Raw genomic sequence first — 20,855 nt, forward strand, 5'->3', positions numbered from 1 at the left:
CATGCTCTTGCAGGAAGTCACAGCCCAAACATTCAAAGGAAATGAGGTACATTCTTAAAGTTTTCTACTGCAGGAACACTCTTTAGACACTTAATTTAGTCACTTACACCAAAGCCTGCTCTGTCATTGGTATTTAGTTTTGTTACGTCGTCTAACGTGACCGAAACTTCTGACCAGGCTTTTCATGTGGTAAGTCCGGTGATCACAGCAGAAATGGGTGCTTCATTGTGGTTTAGAGGTGGGGCGAGGTTAAATAGTGGAAACTGTATAATTCTATTACTCAGTCAGATCCCCTCGCATGATGGACCACATCAGGGTGATTTTTACGAAAGTCGCATCCTGGCTGGATTTCTAGTTTTGTTTGTAGCTGTCAGTTTGAGTGAGCGCCTGAAACAATGGCTTGTTTTTTTTTTCCATTCCTTGGGGGTCTTGTGGTTGAGAGAAGGGGGGTTTGAGGGAGAGGAGATGCTGAGTGGGGCAGATCATCTTAACAGACAGTTATATATTCTCAGTTACATCTATTGTGAAAGCTAGTGTTTATTTAATGCTTTAAGATTGTGAATCCATGCCAAAATGTCAAAATAGAGTTGTTGTTTTTTAAATGCGAACAGATTTGACAAATCTAACATTTTGAATTCACGTCAGATAAATTGATGAATATTTAATGTTCAGCAAAAAACACTGGACGAACAAAACCTCTTTATCACATTCACACTCAAGTTCGAAGTAGGTTATCGTGATGGTTTCATTTAAGCTTTACAAAGCAGAATGATACTTTCATGGCACAGGGTTTGTTTACTTTTCTAGGCCTTGAGGGAATCCGTATCTGGAACACAACTAAACACCTTTTGTGTCTTCTCAGGTGACCTAAATAGTTCATGTTTCTGTTTAAAGAAAGAATCTAAAGCAGCCCTCGCGTGAACTTTTCAATGAAGGTATGACCCTAATGCCGCTGGGTTTTACGAGATGTAAACTACAAAAGCTTGTAATGTCAATGCTTTGAACGGCTTTAGGAAAGGTGGCTTTCCTTGTCAATGTCTCTCACTCTTTTTCTCTCCCTTCATATATTTATCTAGCATGAGATCATTTCTTGGCATGCGTCACATGCTCCTTTTGTCAGTCAGTGCCATCACTGCAGTTACAATCAATAAAGCATGCAGTTGGTCCATTGTTTGACTCATCTACTGGTAAATGCAGCCTATTCTAAAAAATACCAGCTATTTTTATTTGTGTGATACCAGCATATAAGCCCTCTTTAAGTTTATTTATGTAAGGATGTGCAAGACGGACAAATCTGAGCAAAGCGAGATAAGAGCTGCTCAAAACAGCTTGGATAATTAGATTACATAAATACATAAATCAAGACGAAATTTAGATCAACAAGAAAATCGTGGTTTTAAATACATGTGTTTACAAATTTAAAGCAACAGTGTTCAAAAGATTCTTACATTTTTATTATAAGTGAATGGGTTACAGTGAATGAGCAATATTTCTTTCTCCTTTCTTCCAAATTACAATATCAATCACAATAAAATTTCTAAATATCTTTAAGGCATTTTATTAATTTCAAGCAAATGTAAGGCATTGTTTAGCCCTGTGCAGAACAAAAAAGTCAGTCAGTGTGTTTTAGTAAACAGGCGATTAAAAGAAAAAGGGTGTTTCATTCCCTTAACAGTTCATTAAACATTTGTACATCAAACATTTTATTAACAAATAAACATTATGTACACTACTGTTGAAAAATTTGGGTTCTTTAAAATTATTTGTGATGTTTTTGAAAGAAGTCTTATATGATCACAAAACCTACATTAACTTGAAAAAATACAACTGTATAAAGCTGTAATTTAAATGTTATGCTCATTTTATTTACAAGTATATATTTAAAATGGCAAAACTGAGCTTTCAGCCATTACTCCAGTATTTATTATCTTGTGATAAATTGAATCCTTGCTGAACAAATGTGTTCATTTTATAAATATATATTAAACATTTTCAACAATTATTTATTCCCAAGCTGAAATTTATTAAATTAAAAAGGTCGTTTCTGATATGTTGTAATTTATCATGGAGCTTTTGACATAAGCACAGTATCCATGCACAAATGATGTGCTAAATTTCCCATGCGTGTAATACAGTAAACTAAATTTTAACAGATTCTGTGAACATACAAAGACTATAAAAATCTCCTGACCTGTAAATAAAAACTGTCAAAAATGTGCCCTCAACTCATTTAAGACCAATCACCGACAGTGGGCTGAACAGAACAGAGGCTGAGGATAGCTTTTCAGTTGTTGCAGCTCTGAGCTGTAGAGTGGGGGTTATTTTTAGGTTTTAAGAGACAAGGTGAGAAAATGCCTGAACAAAAAACTCACACTTCCTGTGAGGCTGCTGCTCGGGATCACAGCCAAACTGACGGGAGAGTGTTTCCTCCTCTGAGCATTCAGAAACGCCAATCACACGCCTTTTGACACAGAAGCAGGTTCCTCCTGATTTTTAAATCAGTTCATCTATTTTCAAAAGTAAATACAATCTCTTTTTCAACTCTGCATGATGACTTTTTTAGACCTGTGGTGAGTCCGCAATCACAAGTGCTGTATAGTCTGTATTACTGGTTACTGCCGTCTGTGGTCTAGTCAAACAAGGTTCAATAAGGCTTAGTGGGGTTTATTTTGCAATAGTCCAATTTTAACACTGAAATCAAACAATTTTTGGTTTCCAGTGTCTGTGAGAGCTTTGCATTTAGGTTCCTTGAGGGGTGTCCCTCCTCGCTGTCCCTCTCAACAAAGTGAGAACCGTCTGGAGTTTAGGTTCATTTTGGTGAGACCAAGATGTTTAAGAGGGGTGGACAGAGTGAAGGCGGCTTTCATGGGGATGTCACACAGCAGGTCCGAGTCCTCCTCACACTCCTCCAGCTCGTACGTGGCATCATCCAGCATCTCTTTGTGACGGTGACACACCTGCTCCACCTTCAGCCTGTGGATCTCCCCCCGCAAGCGAATCAACTGCCGTGCCAGACGGTTATCCTGCATCTGCATCTCCCTCTGAGAAGCAACGGGAAAAAGAGAGGGAGAACCATTTTACAGCTCACACATCAAGCCTTTGATAACCAGCAGTAATTATAAGATTAAATTGTTTGGAACAGCAGTCATACATGCAGGGAACTGAGCACACCTTTCTGTCAAACACCCACTCAAGTTTCTGCACCTGTGTGGCATTTTGGTGCAATATACCAAGTGAAGAGAGTCATGCCACCTGTGTTGTACTATACTTTTATGTTTATAACTTTAAGTTTAAAAATTAAGTTTAATATTTTACGTTTATGTTTTAAGTTTATGTTAAGTTTATAACTGTTATACTACATATTTAACACTAGTTTATATAGTATATTTAGTATGTAATTTACATATTATTTAATAGCATTCAAATGTCTTTTATGCTCACCGGGTTTAATTAAATTTTATGCAAACACACACACGCATATATATATATATATATATATATATATATATATATATATATATATATATATATATATATATACACACACATATATAAATATAAATATACACATACATATACATATATATATATATATATATACACACTTTTTCTCTATTAGAATATATATATATATATATATATATATATATACACACATATATAAATATAAATATACACATACATATATATATATATATATATATATATATATATATATTTTTTTTTTTTTCTCTATTATATATATATATATATATATATATATATATATATATATATATATATATATATATATATATATATATATATATATACATATATATATAATTTTCACCAGCTACTTCTCTATTTGTATTAATATTTTGTGTAAACCATAATACATTTTGGGATTCTCAGATAGAAATTATTAATATTATAATTATTAATTATAATTAATAGAAATTATTTGTAACAACGATAGATAGATAGATAGATAGATAGATAGATAGATAGATAGACTATTTCTAATTAGTAAAAACATTTGAATAATTATAAATACATAAACATTTTAATAAAGTAAAGTAAAGCTTATGAATACACTACCAGTTCATTTCTGAGCCACTCTAAGGCGTCGTCTATAGTATCAAAGCCGCATATATTCTTATAAGGCATCCCATCCCATAGCTGGGTGTCTTTCTCCACAGATCCCGGGCTGCTGGCATTTGAACCGTCTGTGGCGTCGGTCCACGGGCGAGTCTGCAGGCGCTCTTTCCATTCAAGGTACGACGGTCTGCGCGTTTGTAGTTTGAGTTTCTCCGTCAGGGCTTTCACGCTGTCCAGATCCTCCATATCGCCCTCAGAGCTCTCGTCTGCTCCCAGCTCTCTGAACTCCATCACTGAGCTGCTTTCCTTCCAGACAGGCGAGACCGTGACTGCTCAAACATGTGCTCTGTGCCCGATCATGTGCACGAGTGATTAATCTCAAGAGGTGTGCTGTGCTAATGTTTATATAGACTGAAAAGTGACCGCCCATGCTCTGCAGCCTAATGACAGCGTGTCAGTGTTTTGTAACACTCTGAACTTGCATTTTGCGGCCAAACGCGACTTTTCGTGTTCAAGTGGAAGTATTCAATAGGTGCAGGTTCACTGACACCCTTAACCTTTTACGCGCTCAAAACCGTATTGAGAAGTTTCAGGGCCGAGCTAAAAAAAAAAAAAAAAAAAAAACATTTCTTAGGCACAAAGGCAACTAACTTAGGAATGACAAGTAAACATTGAACTTATATATAATGTTGCCCGAAAACTCGTTCACTCTGCTTCTAGCTCAGCGAAATCTCACCAATAATAATCAAAGTGATTCTTTGTCAACTGTTTTACGACAGAGTGTCTCCATCTCCTGCCTATGTTGGAGAATTGCAGTAAGAATCTAATAATTTTACGTTACGATTTAAATCTAGAATCAGTAACATATGAATTATATAATAATAATAATAATAATAATAATAATTTTATATATATATATATATATATATATATATATATATATATATATATATATATATATATATATATATATATATATATATATTTTAATAGGCTCTAAAGTAATTAAAAATCGAATTGCATAATATTATGATTAATTAATTAAAGAATAATTTAATCATGTACATGTAATAACCGAATAAAGATAAAGTAATAGTTATTATTGTACACTGAATAGACATTACAAATAGGAAGTTGAAATATAAGTAGTTTTAGAAATACATATTTTAAGTCAACATACAAAAATACAAATTAAAAGATACCCCAATTATCCAGAAGGGGGTGACAAATTCCTGCCTTAATAAGTGAATGATTCGTTCATTCGGTTCGTTCAAACGGCTGACTCCACGCGCATCTGACAGACGGAACCGCTCGCTTCTACTTCAGTGTTGAAGAGTGTTGTTATGGTCATTTTTGCAAACAGTTTGCTCCATAAATTCAGTTCAACAGCATTACGTTAAAAGGGTAAATTTTATCACTCGACTGAATCCACACATGCATTTTAGATGTTCTTGCTCTGTCCGAGGAATAAATGCACGTTTTTGAATGATTGCTCAACCACTCAGGTAATATCAGGAGCTTCTTTTAATCAGTCAAGGCTATAGAAATGCATCCTTGTATTTACAAGTAAAAGTCCATATTGTGCATTTAGGCTAGCCTTCCTTCTGACCACATCCCCCCTAGGAATTGTTTTAACTGGTCTTTGTAACTGTTTTATGAGAAAATGTCTCCATCTCCTGATGATGTTAAGAAATTGCAATCAAAACCAGTCATGTATTAAGGTTTTGTTATTATAAAACGTGTAAGTAGGTTTTCGATCTAGATCCAGGGACCACCATTATTAGCCCAGTAGCTAATAATACAAAGTCATACAGAATATTTGTATTTAATGAAACTTTATTAAATGAACTATTACTTATAAGCTTTTCCTTCTATGGTCTGAAATGAAGGGATATTGATAACTGTGTAGAAAAAGACATATAAAAGTATTTTTTTTTTAAATATTACATATTTATATGGGTAGGTCAATAAATAAAAATAAATAGAAATTCGGCAATGTCCTAAGGTGTGGCAAGGCAAAATTGTAGAAAAAAAATAAAACATAAGTAACATGAGAAAATGTATAGATAGATAGATAGATAGATAGATAGATAGATAGATAGATAGATAGATAGATAGATAGAAAGAAACTACAAACAAAAAAACAGCTACAGCAAACACAAACATCACAAAAAAAGAGAAGAGGGCTGGGACTTCAAGAGTGTGAACGGAAATGAAAGTATAAAGAAGCCAAAAAATGCTTATGAGTCGCGCGAGCAGACACACCTCTTGTAGCTCGCGCACAGACGCTTTTATTTGCCAGCTAGCGGTTAGTTTTATAAAAATGAACGGCAAGGATTTTGTACACCGTTTTGTAGAGGATTAGCGGAAGACAGAGACCCGTGAGGCTCGCCCACCAGCTCTTAAACTCGGCGTGAGAAGCAGCAGATGGTGGCTGTTGTCGCGGTGAAATGGAGTTGTCGGAGCACATCAAGACCGCTAATGTTGAAGAGGTTACCCTGAGAAGACCTTTCCATCCAGCGCTCAGAGGAACCCTGTGCGTTACCAGCCATCACCTTCTGTTCTCAGACAGAAAGGATCACGCTTCCTGGCAACTTCTCATTCTCCTCAAGAACATTGATGCCATTGAGAAAAGGTAGAGAAACAGCTGTTCTGATCAGCTGGAGTCCAGCTTTGACCAACTCGTGTGTGTGTGTGTGCTATAAAACTAGTCTGCTGATGGAAAATATCATAAACCAGCATTAGATTGTGTTGCTTTTATCTGGTTTAAGATGTTCTTACAGCATTACATAAAATACATTTTAAATATTTTACAGTTGCTCTGCAAAGCTTGGCTATTTGTAATCACATATTTAAGTTGATTTCTTACTTTGAGAAAATCTATCAATTAAATTTTTTAATTGATGTGTATACTGTTGATCACGGCTTAAACATGTATAATTTAAATGCATAATTTGTATTCTTATTCATCCAGACATCTGTTTTTGAATCTTTTGAATCACAATAGTGTATGTGTTTGATCCCTGAAGTGACCTGCTTCTGTAATAATAAATAAGTTCTCTCTTTCTCTAAAATCATTTTTCCTGCATGTCAGTGTCGAGAATCTTTTCGGATACCCCAGGTACACTTCTAAAGCAGGCTCATTGTTTGACCTTTATTGCTCGTTGAAGCTGTCTTTTTATTCTGACCTGGGATCTGCTGCTAATTCATACAGTAAGGATAAAAATGAGAGAAATGGTGGCGGGCAGCATGTTGTGTCAGAATAAGAAGGCATCTTTCAAAATGAGCTGTGCTTGCGACATCTTCTGAGCTTGTGGCAGAGAGAAAAACAAAAAAAAATGCATTTTGCAAGATGAGCATTTACGCAACATATCATATCTCTCTGACATGCTTTTTTGTGTTTTTTTCTACATGCAAAGTTAGTGTATATGAACATTAAGTGTTAAATGTATTTGTGTTTGTAATCTAACATCCAAATATGGAGAGACAAAAAGAGAGAGATGATTTAAAAAAAAACGAAGTTAAATTTAGAGCTCGTTTTATCTTATTGTCTCTCTGCTAGCTTTATGCTCATGGCTTGTTTTTGCTTCCTGCTTCCGTCTCTTCTGAGGCCCCGATGGAGATGATTGTATGGAATTTGAGTGTGTGAGAAAACATGAAGGAATGTCCTTACATGTGTGTGGGGGTGTTTGTGTGTCCGATACAGGGCTGTGGGATCCTCTGGTACTATAACCATTAAATGCAAGGACCTGCTGGTTCTTCAGTTGGAAATTCCTGGAATGGAGGAATGTCTGAACATAGCCAGTTCTATAGAGGTATAAATATAGTTACCACTAGCCGTACTTGTTACAAGGATTAATAGCGATTAGAGTCTGTAAGATTCGACGGCTTGCAGCAATAAAAATCTGCTTTGTTATGGTCGATAAATGTTGGCCAGTCTTAAAATTCTGCACAATATTGGACAAGTTAAAATTCCAATAAGTAATTTACAATGTAATTAATGCAATAAATATCTGTTTTGAGAATTAAGATTACATTTAGCAGTGTCATGATTTTTTAATGATTCACTTTAAATGAACATTGGATTATGGTAAAGGTTTTTTTGTTTTTATCTAAATACTGTGCCCACATCAAAATCCAATATTGACCAAAACAATCAATTTAAAAACAACCTCTGAAAATCCTGAATACTATGGGTAATTAAAAATTGTCATTAAAGATGATTTTAGGCATTTATTCTAAAGCCAGTCTTTACAGCACTGCCTCAGCTGTGAGTGAGAGTAAACTAATATCATCTCATGTCTCTGTAGGCTCTTTCGTCTCTGGAAAGTGTGACAGAGATGTATCCCTTCTTCTACAGACCGTCACACCTTACTCTGCACGGCCCATGGGGCCTGTCCTCGACAGAGCAATATTACAAACAAACAGAAAGGCTGGTGAGCTACACACTTTTTAACTATATTGTCTTTCTTTCGCTTTCACTTCAGTTCCTTCAGTTACTGCGTTTATCTTGCTTTAAAAAAACCACGCACAAGGCCCAAGACCGGCAAACATTGCTGAAAAATTATTTCTTCAAGGTCAAATGTTACCTAATATAACCTATTGTTTCATTTCCTGAAAGAAAGACAAACAGGAAGCACTTTGTTTGCCACAGGAAACTAAAAGCAGTTGTGAGATATGGGCAACACTTAAATGCACAGGAAATATTCTTTTTCTGTTACCGGTTTTTCACACATATGCAGCATTTTTTGTCTACTTTCTTAGCTTTTTTTTTATTCCAAAACTTTCATTATCAGCCATTGTTTATCTCTAGCCAGTGACGTCTTGTCTATGGCACAACATTTTTATAGTGTCTATCTTATATAAAGTTATTGTTTTATATTTCTATAATTTTTTGATTAGTTCAATATTACTGTTTCACGGTTTTTACTAGTTTTATTAATAGTAATGCATATTTATAACTTGTATATAAGTGCATGCATGTGCATGTTTCTGTGTGTGAGCAGTGGGACAGATGGAGAGTCAGTAAAGTAAACTCAGATTACTCTGTATGCCCATCGTATCCATCTGCGGTCATTGTGCCTCGTGAGGTGGACGATGACAAGCTGATGCGCTCAGCTAGGTTCAGACAGGGCGGCAGATTTCCTGTGCTCTCCTATTGTCATCATACGAATGGAACGGTGAGTGTAGGATGTTTTCAAATCTCAAATATACGTGTATGTTACTATATATACTACATTTCTCATTAAAGCACAAAAATACGTAATACACATCAAAATGTCCAAAGTAAAAGTTATTTGTATCCGTAGGTGATCATGCGAAGCAGTCAGCCTTTGACAGGAGCCAATAAGAAGAGATGTAAAGAGGACGAGCTCCTTCTCCAGGCTGTGATTGATGGGTCGGAGTTAGGTTACATCATTGATCTGCGTTCAGCCCAGCAAGCACAGCAGGCCCGGATGACAGGAGGAGGTTTTGAGTCTAAAACCTGTTATAGCCACTGGAAAAGAATCCACAGAAACCATGAAAGGTGAGAGGGAGCAAATTTGCATCTGAAAATATGCGACCCATATATGTGTGGCTATGATTTTGCACGCAATCGTGTCATTTACAGGGGTAAAGTTGTGCAGGAGAGTCTTATTAAGCTGGTGGAAGCATGCAGTGACCCGTCACACAGCGTGGACCGCTGGCTCAGTAAATTGGAGAACTCCAAATGGCTTTCTCATGTTCACAGTGCACTGGCCACGGCAGGCCTGGTGGTAGAGTGTGTGGAGAGGTGAGAAGGTACTTCGGCCTTTTAAAGGTGCACCATGAAATTCTGATCTGTGGGTTATACAAAAGTTGCAGTTTATTAAATTAGTGTAGGCTTTCTTTAGTGAATCAGAGTAAGGTGTGAATGCTTAAATAATTTCTATTGAAACATGGCAAATCTGTATTGCACTTTAATTGTGGTTTGTTATTTGCATTCTCTGCATTCTCATTGTGTTATTGTCATTGCTTTGTGTGACTAACAGATCAATACGTTACGTATTGTATGTTGCTTTTTGTGTCAGTTTTGGTTGACCAGCATCTCTAAAATTTGTTTCCATTAAAATCTGGTGCAGCATTCATCAAAATGTAAAGTAGTCTTTAACTGATATCAGCTTTTTTCAGTTATTTCAGCTTTTCTTACATATTCTTGAATGCCTTTTGGTTTATATTTACATTTTCTTTATATTAAATTTACAGTGTATACATTAGTTATAAAGCTGGTAAGTTTTATAAAAAGAAATCTCTTATGCTCACAACGTCTATATTTGATCAAAAATAGAGTAAAAACTGTAATAATATTTTGATACATTTAAAAAAATAAATATTTTTTTCTACATTTATAAACTATTTATTAGCAGAATTTTCAGAAATCACTTTAATATGTGTAGTTGCTGCTCAAGAAACATTTATTATCAACGTAGAGAGTTGTGCTGATTAATATTTTTATGGAAACTGATATGCAAATATTAGTTCTACCTCATTACTCTGAGAAGTCTTGTTTAGTCTTTTTTTTACCCCGTGCTTACATGTGGCTTGAGGATGTATTTTTCTGGCGCGCTCTGTTTTTGAAGGATGCTAAAGCGTTTGAGATGTATTGCTCTGTTCTGTGGTGTTTTTTTGCAGGGATGGTCACTCTGTGCTTGTGCATGGCTCTGAAGGGACAGACAACACTCTGTTGGTGAGCTCACTGGCTCAGCTTATTCTAGACCCCGGCTCTAGAACTGTCACTGGCTTCCTCTGCCTCCTGGAGAGGGAATGGATACAGGTGAAATGCGTGTTTGTGTGACATAATGTACATAATTAGGTGTATGTGTGTGGGGGGTATTTTGTTAAAGCTCATGAATGCATTACAAGTAAAAGGAGCTTGGTTACTAAACTACTATACCTAATATTAGCCTCAGATCTTTTTGTGAGAAGTTAATGAGTTGCATGCTTATTTCTCAGGCTGGACACCCATTCCAGCAGCGCTGTGCTCATTCGGCGTACTCTCATGCCCGTCTGAAGCAGGAGTGCCCGTCCTTCCTGCTGTTGCTTGACTGTGTGTGGCAGGTGTGGCGGCAATTTCCTCTGGCACTGCAGTTTAATGAGGCCCTGCTGCTTCGACTGGCACAAGAGGTTTACGCTTCTAACTATGGAACCTTCCTGTGTAACAGCGAGCAGGAGAGGTGGGCAAAAATCACCCTTATATGACACTTATTACACAATGTAATTTTAAAGTTCAAAATGATTTTCAAAATTTTTAAAGAACGTCTCTAATGCACACCAAAGCATTTTTTTGATTAAAAGTACAACAGTAGTATTGGAAAAGATTAGTTAAATTAGCTGTGCTCTATATATATATATATATATATATATATATATATATATATATATATATATATATATATATATATAATTTTTTTAATTTATTTATTTTTTTCACTTTTACATGATCCGTTAGAACTCTTATATGCTGTTTTGTTGCTTAATTTAAGCTTGTTGCTTAAGTTGCTTTATTTACCATTAGATGATATACCCTACCACATAAGTGAGCCGTTTGAACGTGTTCTCTAGTATAATGCTATTCAGTGCTCTCAAACCCAGAGGATATTTCACGTCTGAGATAGTAAAACCATTTATTTTTTTAATTGCTCTGGAATGTATAATATGAATATATTTGAATAACTCTAGTTTGATCTAATACGTGATGATTGTAGCCTATCCGAAAGTAAAGTACCTACAATAACTACTCTTTAATTTGAACAGTTTTAGTTGTGGTTAACGTTTTATAAGATGTGTAAGCTTGCCAGATTTTATTACTATTAATAGTGCTATGCCTGTATGGTATTCTTGCATTTTTAGGTAAAATGCTGGTCTGTCTCTTAAGTATTGTACATTCTGTAAAAATGTAACCTTAATATCTTTACTATCAACTGAGTAAGGCTTAAAGACTGAAATCATGGTGCTTATTATCTCATAATTAGATTTTAAGACTTTAACCTGGATTATTAACTTCTAAGTATAAAAAGTATTTATTTTATTTATTTTGCCTGTGCTAGATGTGCTGCAGGAGTGAAGGAGAACACACACTGTGTGTTTCAGTCCTTGCTGAAGCCTGATTTTGAAGAGCAGTACCTTAACCCGCTGTATGAACCTACTGATTTGGCCATTTGGCCCTCAGTGCATCCTCAGTCCTTACAGCTATGGACAGGTGAGTTACTGTTGCAATGTGTTGGCAAAATGATGGCAGGTTAGAGATGTAATATAAATTATTGATATTTTTGGTATTATTGTTATATAAAGTCAGCCCCACTGATTTAGAGTAAAAGAAAAAAACATATACTTCCATCCTTAATGTGCTCATTATTCTTGGGCAGGGATGTTCCTCAGGTGGACTGAGTATGCTCAGAACATGGAGGAAGCTCGAGAAGAGGTGTGGAGCATTGTGAAAGAGCACCGTGAGCGAGCTGGACCCGACCCGACCAATAACACGCTTAGTACACACTGCGACTCCTTGACCCCATTTGAAAACCTCATGGATGAGCTGACTATCTTGTGACCTCTTGAGGCATGTGGTTACACGAGGCAGCATCAGTCATGATGTTATACTGTAAACATTTTCCACACTGTTACATACAGCTCAATGTTAAATGGAGTGAATGTGAGACGTCTGAAGACCAGAAGGGATTTTAAACATGCTTGAGAAGTTAAGCATTTGCATTTGGTTTAGAATTAATTATTGTACAGTTGTCTGGAATCCCCTGATTTTGATTGGTTAATTGCCAGATTTAGCATTACAGGAATAGTTCATCCAAAAATTTGAATTCTGTCTTGAGGTGAACTATCGCCTCATCACGGAAAACATATCATATCCATGTATTTATTTCTTTGTTAAATAGCATGGATTATGTGCGTACTCAAAAAAATAAAACCATTTGATGATACAACATTACTATACATAATCCGTGCTTACTTGATGCTTCTGAGCAGTGTCAGAAATTAACTGGGGCACAACAAAATAATGTCCCCAGTTATATAGCCTAGAAAGGCATTCAAAATATGTGGTCAAAAATGCTCATGTAGTGAATTCCTTTGTTTTTAATATCTGTACTATTTAAACAATAGTGAATTGTATATTCTAACATGTAAATTATTATTAAATTGTTACCAAAAAACCTAAAATGTGTCCAAAAAGAGTGTTACAGGCCAATTTAATATTGGTTTAATGTTTATTTTATGACCATGATTTTCCTATTTAAAAGTTCTATTTTATTCTATTGTATTATTTAACATGTTTGGCATTCTATTGAAACGCTAAATATTTCACAATAAAACTCAGTTACGGTAATCTTCGAGCGCGCACGCGCACACACTAACAATAACGTTTGACTGGCCAATGAAGTCCGCAGGGCAAAGCCCCAGCTCAGCTAAACTCACCCACACAATATAAATCCGGAGTGGGCAGCCCGTCAGCAAGTTTGCCCTCTTGTAGCGCTAATGGACACCACAATCACTATCACGCGACCGTACGTGCTAGTATAAAAATAAAACTACATTTCCCAGCATTCTCTGCTCCGGCGGCTTGTTTATCCAATGGTCATTCGATGCGCTCTTCTGGCGACCAATCGGACAGTAATCTCTTAATTCTAACGGTTAAATAACATGAAAATCCCTCTTATCAGCACTATTTACTTAGTTAATTTCCCACCTCCGGATACGCAACAGCAATGTTGTGATCTTGCTGCAAGACACGTGTTTCACATCTTCGCGGATTTCAAGTTTTGACAGCCTACGCTCAAGGTGAGATAACGTGCTTTTTCTCGAACTACCGATTTACACAATGTTCGGGTTTCAGTCACTTCGCTTTTAATGGTAAAATAAAGACTCGATGAAGAAAAAACGTTTTTTTTTTTGTTGTTGTTCTTCCCGATCCGTTCGTTCTGTTAACAGATATGATTTTTATCTGACAGATGCTGGCAGGTGTCCGGTTGTGTGCCCGCTCGTGTAAAGGCTGGTCTGTTCGTAGCATGAGTTTATCGCCGCGTCAGATCAACGAGTCCTCCGAGCCTCCTACGGACAGTCCTCGAGTCCTCATCACAGGTGCCATCCGTTTCCCAGCTACTTAAATAACGCGTGATAACCTGTCGTGTTTTGATGGAAATAGTATGAGTTGCATCATGTCTTCTCTGTTTGTTTTCCGAGCCCCGTAAGAGACAATCCTATTGATCGCCAGGACAATAGGTCGGGAATAAACAGTGTTAAAAGCGCTCCGAGCGCGCACAATGGAGCGCGAGGCTGTTTTATGCTTGTGCAACAGAGTGAGTAAATGGACTGTCAGTCGAAGTGGAGCTGAAAAATGTCTGGACAATAACAATCACGGAGCTTATTTAAAATTTTCTTTAGGTCTGTTTTTGAAACTGCCACTGCCATGTTGTGGGCTTTTCTCTCTACTTCATTTGCATGTGTACTGGTCTGCCATCCCACATGCATAAGCCTAACAGCCACTGAAATATAAACTCGGCTGCACTACTGTAGTTGATCACGCATTCTTTATTATTATTATTATCATGGATTCTTTTATTGCACATTTTCTGTACATCTGACCTCCAGTTTATGCGTTTTATTTAAAACGCAGTAGCATTTTCATTTAGATTCCATTAAATGTACTTGGTGCTCGGTCGTGACATTGTGAGGTGGTGAAGTTTCTGGTTGTAAAATGTTTGCTGCTGTGACGTTCAAGTTTCTTTTATTGTTGAAAGTGTTGTTCTCCTGTTAAAGGTGGCCTGGGACAACTTGGAGTTGGACTAGCTGAAATGCTGAGGTTAGTGAACAGCTGACAGATATGCTGCATGGGAGAAATGTAAAATCATACTCCAGAACACTCAGTTTCGGATATCTTCCTTGTCTATGCATAGATGTTATGCATGATCTTTTCTGAGGTCATTTTACACTTTCTCTTGTTTATTTTGATTTGTAAAATGTAATTTTTTTTTTTACTTCAGGAAGCAGTATGGAAAGGAAAACGTCATTCTATCAGACATTAGGAGGCCTCCCGCTGAGGTTTATAACATGGGTATGTTGACACTGAGACAGATGTACAGCTCTGGTATGGGTTAGGGGTTGCATCAGTTGCAACACATATAGAGCCATACGGACAGTGTGGAACCATAAACTGGCTATTAAAGAGTTTTTTTTAATCACGTGGCTCTTATATTTCAATTTCAGTGACAATAAGTTAACATTGGTTAATGAAAATGCCACAAATAATTAATCTCTACATACTCTACCATTCCATTTTTTTTTTTTTTAAATAAATGTATAATTTTTTACGGAGCAAGGATATTTTAAATTAATCAAAGTGTTTCTGGAGGATAATTTAACTCTGAAGATGGGAGTAATGGTTGCTGAAAAATTTGCTTAGTTTTCAATCAAATAAATCCAGCCTTGGTGAGCATAAAAAGTAAAAAAAAAAAAGATTAAAATGACCGTAATTGTATTATAAACATTAACGAGCAATACTATTGAATGCACTAACCTGTATTTATTTACATTTATTCTGTAAATGTTATACAATTTATTAGTTCCTAATGTTAATTAACCAAACCTTATTTTAAAGTAAAGTATTATCTACATTTATGACTTAGCCTCATTTATAGAACAAAGCACTCATTTAACCTCCTACATCTGATGGGTGATCGTCCTTACAGGTCCGTTTGTATACGCCGATGTGCTGGACTATAAAAACCTGAGGGAGCTAGTTGTGAATAACAGAATCACCTGGCTGGTGCATTACAGTGCATTACTCAGCGCTATCGGGGAAGCTAACGTGGCTCTCGCCCGCACCATCAATATCACAGGTGGGAAAACTCAGTCTCACATGTTTTACATGTTTATGGCTGTAATTTACAACATAAGGTTTCCACTATCCCTGACGTCCCACATTCTGTCCTTCTCCTGTTGCCCCTGTCCCGATCTTCTCTCTCCCCACCCCACTCCTCTTTCTTCAGGTCTGCATAATGTGTTAGATCTTGCTCTGGAGAACTGCTTGCGACTGTTTGTACCCAGTACCATCGGAGCATTCGGCCCTTCATCTCCCCGTGACCCAGCACCTGACCTCTGTATCCAGAGACCTCGCACCATTTATGGGGTTTCCAAAGTCCATGCAGAGCTGATGGGGGAAGTAAAGATTTGTTTTTTTTTATGTTCTCGTTAGTCTGGTGAAATTATTAATACTTATTCGTTGCTTTAAAAATGTGTTTTTGAAAGAAGTTATTGTTGAAAAGAGTTTGTTATTGCTGTTGCTGTTTTAAATGAATTCGTCGATGAATAGAAAGTTACTACTTACCCAAACTTTTCAATGACAGTGGATCATGGTTTCCATATAAGTATTACAAAGGTATCCAATGAATTCATTACATTTGAACATATATTAGAACTTGTACAGCCTTGGTGATCATATAAAACTTCTTACAAAAACAATATAAATTATATATATAATTTTATATTATATATAAATTAATTAAATGTGCATGCATTTGTATGTCTGTGTGTATATATATATATATATATATATATGCAAAAAGAGACATGATAGAAAAACACAATTTATTTTTACATTTTTATATATATATATATATATATATATATATATATATATATATATATATATATAAATAAATAAATGTATATTAATAATAACTACAAATAATAATTTGTCAAATTATTCTTTATAATGTTAACTATTTCTCACTTGTGTTCTGATTGGATCAGTATCTTCACCATAAATATGGCCTGGATTTCCGATGTTTGCGATACCCAGGAGTGGTTTCTGCTCACACCAAGCCAGGAGGAGGCACTACTGGTAACCACCTACTCTGCATTTCCTCACTAACAGGCACAATCTAAAGACACCTGCATTCACCCACTCATTCATTTACTTGCAGTAAACATTATCTGAACTATCTACAGGTGCATCTCAATAAATTAAAATGTTGTGAAAAGTTCATTTATACACAACTTAATTTGTGAAACTTGTATTAAATAAACGCAGTGCACACAGACTGAAGTAGTTTAAGTCTTTGGTTATTTTAATTGTGATGATTTTGCTTCAACAAATTAGAATACTTAATAGTCCTTCCAAACTCAAGGACTTTGGATTCCAAATGAAATACAAAACTTGCTCTGAAAAGAGGACTTTGGACCACTGGACAACAGTCTTCTCCCTAACCCAGGTAGAACACCTCGTTCAGGAGTGGCTTAACAAGAGGGATACGACGACTGTAGCCAAATTCCTTAATACGTCTGTGTTTGCTGGCTCTTGATGCCTTGATCCCAGCCTCAGTCCATTCTTTGTGAAGGACACTGAAGTTCTTGAATTGATTTTGCTGTACAATCCTCATAAGACTGCCGTTCTCTCGGTTGGTTGTGCATCTTTTTCTTCCACGCTTTTTCCTTCCACCCAACTTTCTGTTATAAAGGTCGGATACAGCACTCTGTAAACAGCCAGTTTCTTTGGTAATGAATGTTTGTGGCTTACCCTCCTTGTGAAGGGTGTCAACGATCATCTTCTGGAAACCTCCGTCTTCTGTCAGATCTCCAGTCTTCCCCATGATTGTGTAGCCTAGTAAACCAAACTGAGAGACCATTTTGAAGGCTCAGGAAACCTTTGCAGGTGTTTTGTGTTGATTATCTGATTGGCAAGTCATCATGTTGTAATTTGTTGAGATGAATTGGTGGACTTTTATTAAATGTGAGCCAGAATCATCACAATTAAAAGAATCAAAGGCTTAAACTATTTCGGTCTTTGTGCATACATTTTATTTAATACAAGTTTCACAATTTCAGTTGAAGTTTTCCACAACATTGTAATTTATTGAGCTCCACCTGTAATTGTATATGTCCTCTTTTTCTCAGATTATGCTGTCCAGATATTTCATGATGCCCTCAGCACCGGCCACCATGAATGTTACTTGCGCTCCAACACTCGGCTTCCCATGATGCACGTATCTGACTGCCACAGGGCCACTATTGAGTTCATGCAGGCCCCTGAAAGCCAGCTTTCCCTGCGTACTTACAACATCGCAGCCATGAGCTTTACACCTGAAGAGGTGGCGGAAGAGATTCGCAAACACCTGCCCCATCTGAGGGTCACCTACAATCCTGATACTATCCGGCAGACTATCGGTAAGAACAGCAGTGAGTGATAAAAATTTCAGTCTAATCATTTTTTTTAACCAATTAAAAGAATATTTCTCTAAAAAATGTTCATTATTTGAAATTGTACACAGGCTATGAGTTTAAACTAATGTATGTAGATTTATGTAGTTAGTTTGTTGATTGAAACATATTTGGGGATATTTAGCATTAGTTTAGTAGATTACTTACTAATTGTAATTCATTCCTGATTCCAAATTACCTCACAAAAAATGTAGTTAGTACGTAATGTTTTATTACACATTTTAGGTAATATAATAAGACTATTTTAGACTTTTGACCTATCTCTTTTATCACATTGATTTAAATAGAATAATCCTGTGCCATATTTAAAAAAAAATACAATCTCAGACTCCATAAATTATGAATATATTATTGCTATTATATAAATGTATTCATGTAATTAATAAAAAGTAACTGTAGTATGATCATGAGTATTTTAAAATGTAATTTAATCTAATAACATTTCATTTCATTCATTTTTTAAAACTGATTACACAATCCAGATTACATATGATCTATGACTATTCGGCTCTGCTCACCAATGGATCCTCTTTAGGTGCCGTAAAACATCACAATAATCCACACCATTTCAGTCCATCAAAGTCTTGTGAAGTAAAAAAACTATGTGTTTTATAGAAACTTTTCATCCATAAATTTGAAACCATTGCTTTTAACCAAAATATGAGTCTATAACTCATAAAAATAGTTCCTCGAGTGTCTATCTCCTGTTGTCCTCCCACATCAAAACTTGTTTAGAGCTGTTTTTGCTTAGAAACAGTGCTGATCTGTGCATATTTCTCTCCTGATTCCAACAAAAATACTTTTGCACTGGACAAAGCAGTAGTGTGGATTGTTTCTTACAAACATGCAGCTTTTTGCTTCAAAAGACAATTGATGAACTGGAGTTGTATAGAACACTTTTAAATTATTGTGATGCTATTAACTGTTTAAACTCATTCTAAAGCCCATTCTAAACCCATTCACTGGAGCGGAGCCATTGCTAAGCAAGTGATGTAATTTCTCCAAATTAGTTCCACTAAACAAACAAACTTATCTACATCTTGGATGACCTGTGGGAGAGTACATATTCACCAAATTTAAATTTTTTGGGTGAGCTATTCCTTTAAGGAAATAATATTGGCTGTTGTCTCTTGCCTGTATGTGTTTTTCTTGTATAATGAAAGAAAAAATCTTTAACATGTTTGCAAGGATCCAAAAATAAAATGTATTGTTCACTCTGTAGCGGACAGCTGGCCAGTGCGTTTTGATGACTCTAACGCACGTCAGGACTGGGGCTGGAAGCCTGCGTACGGCTTGTCAGAGCTGGTCACAGACATGCTGGCCTCCATTCGTGAAAAGAGAACCAATGCAGGATTACCTGTCAGCTAGCAGGTCTTCTCAGGGACTGAAACACAGATCACCAGCAACTTTCCAGTACATTTCCAAACTCATCTATCTCAAAGTTGGTAGCTGTTTCTTTAGATCAGGACCTTCCGTTAGTTAGAGAGCTACTGACGCTGACAGCTCTCTGAACATGTATGCTCGTCAAGAAAACATGTTAACTAACAGTGAAAACAATCTCTCATCGCTCAGGAGACTCTGTCTTTCTTTTCTGTGATCTGTTCTCACATAGTTTTTAAGTTGTCATGAAACAGGGAAGAACAAGGAAACAACAAAATTCTGATGAATACAGTATAAAATTAAAGATAATAATATAATTGCACACATTAGAGATGAAACTGTCCGGTTTGATTATTTTACAGACATCATACACTATATTAAAATAACAAGGTCAGTACTGAGAAAAATGTCTGGCTCAAACTTCAATGATCTGATGTTATAATGAAATCTTTCCTAATCCTAACCAATTGTCTGTTTGGGAGAATTTTGACAAATACAATAAGGACCACTAGAAACCTCACTCTGCGCTATAGACTGTATTGTGTACAAGAGGAAGGGTCTCAGTTAGAACACAGCCTTGGGCAGAAAATACTTTAAACCACTAATACCGTTAGTGTGAATCAAAAGACTGCCTTTGTTCCAGCTGCTATCAGCACAGTTGCCTGGATTTTGGGTTCTGTTAAACCCACTATTTTTTTTTTAATTGGGGTCAGTTATCAAAGGGCTATGGGTTCACAATGTATAGTGTGGTGGTGTGCATTAAGTACTTAATCGCTCAGCATTGCTGATGTATTATTATACATGGTTAAGAGTTTTTTTAAACACATTTTTTAACTCAGAAGATCAGAACTACTGGATAAAACACACAAAGCGGCCTTGCTACAGTGAAGGTGGTGTTCTTTGACTTTGGCCCGTCTGGAAATCTTAGTCTGCCTTTTGTAGACTACTGGTGCAGACAAATAAAAATGTCCGATTTAAGACAATAAAGTGACTCACTTCTTTCAAAAGCAAGTGTGATTTCCGTGTTAAAAGTTGAAACTGCCTTAATTTTCAGTTACTATTTAACATCAAAAGTTGTTAACGAATCGCATTAAGAACTGATGGAAAATTGCAGTGTATGTCAAATAAATGGCTTTAATACAGCAAACGGT

General features: G+C 36.1%; 3 protein-coding genes across 4 annotated transcripts; 2 read left to right on the top strand and 1 right to left on the bottom strand.

The window, feature by feature from the left end:
• Positions 1-1,432: 1,432 nt before the first annotated feature.
• On the bottom strand, positions 1,433-4,481 carry fam167b (family with sequence similarity 167 member B). Its single transcript, XM_043263433.1, has 2 exons — positions 4,081-4,481; positions 1,433-3,041 (listed from the first exon to the last, which is right to left on the bottom strand). The coding sequence occupies exons 1-2, from the start codon at positions 4,369-4,371 to the stop codon at positions 2,778-2,780; spliced, it is 555 nt and encodes a 184-aa protein (XP_043119368.1). The 5' UTR covers positions 4,372-4,481; the 3' UTR covers positions 1,433-2,777.
• A 1,815-nt stretch (positions 4,482-6,296) lies between these two features.
• On the top strand, positions 6,297-13,036 carry zgc:154055 (uncharacterized protein LOC556036 homolog). Of its 2 annotated transcripts, XM_043263430.1 has the most exons (11): positions 6,297-6,715; positions 7,175-7,201; positions 7,787-7,895; positions 8,391-8,516; positions 9,087-9,260; positions 9,390-9,607; positions 9,692-9,853; positions 10,732-10,873; positions 11,053-11,273; positions 12,147-12,298; positions 12,465-13,036. In XM_043263430.1, exons 1-11 carry the CDS (start codon positions 6,531-6,533, stop codon positions 12,644-12,646), a joined length of 1,698 nt encoding a protein of 565 aa, XP_043119365.1. In that variant the 5' UTR covers positions 6,297-6,530; the 3' UTR covers positions 12,647-13,036. The 2 variants fall into 2 exon arrangements, with proteins under 2 accessions (XP_043119365.1, XP_043119366.1); XM_043263431.1 differs by lacking the exon at positions 7,175-7,201.
• Positions 13,037-13,407: 371 nt separating this feature from the next.
• On the top strand, positions 13,408-20,851 carry tdh2 (L-threonine dehydrogenase 2). The gene is made up of 9 exons (XM_043263432.1): positions 13,408-13,887; positions 14,058-14,187; positions 14,866-14,908; positions 15,090-15,160; positions 15,795-15,944; positions 16,095-16,267; positions 16,858-16,948; positions 18,001-18,270; positions 19,547-20,851. Exons 2-9 carry the CDS (start codon positions 14,058-14,060, stop codon positions 19,690-19,692), a joined length of 1,074 nt encoding a protein of 357 aa, XP_043119367.1. The 5' UTR covers positions 13,408-13,887; the 3' UTR covers positions 19,693-20,851.
• The last annotated feature ends 4 nt before the right edge of the window (positions 20,852-20,855 follow it).

This window comes from Puntigrus tetrazona, chromosome 17 (genome assembly GCF_018831695.1).
Source record: "Puntigrus tetrazona isolate hp1 chromosome 17, ASM1883169v1, whole genome shotgun sequence".
NCBI lineage: Eukaryota > Metazoa > Chordata > Actinopteri > Cypriniformes > Cyprinidae > Puntigrus > Puntigrus tetrazona.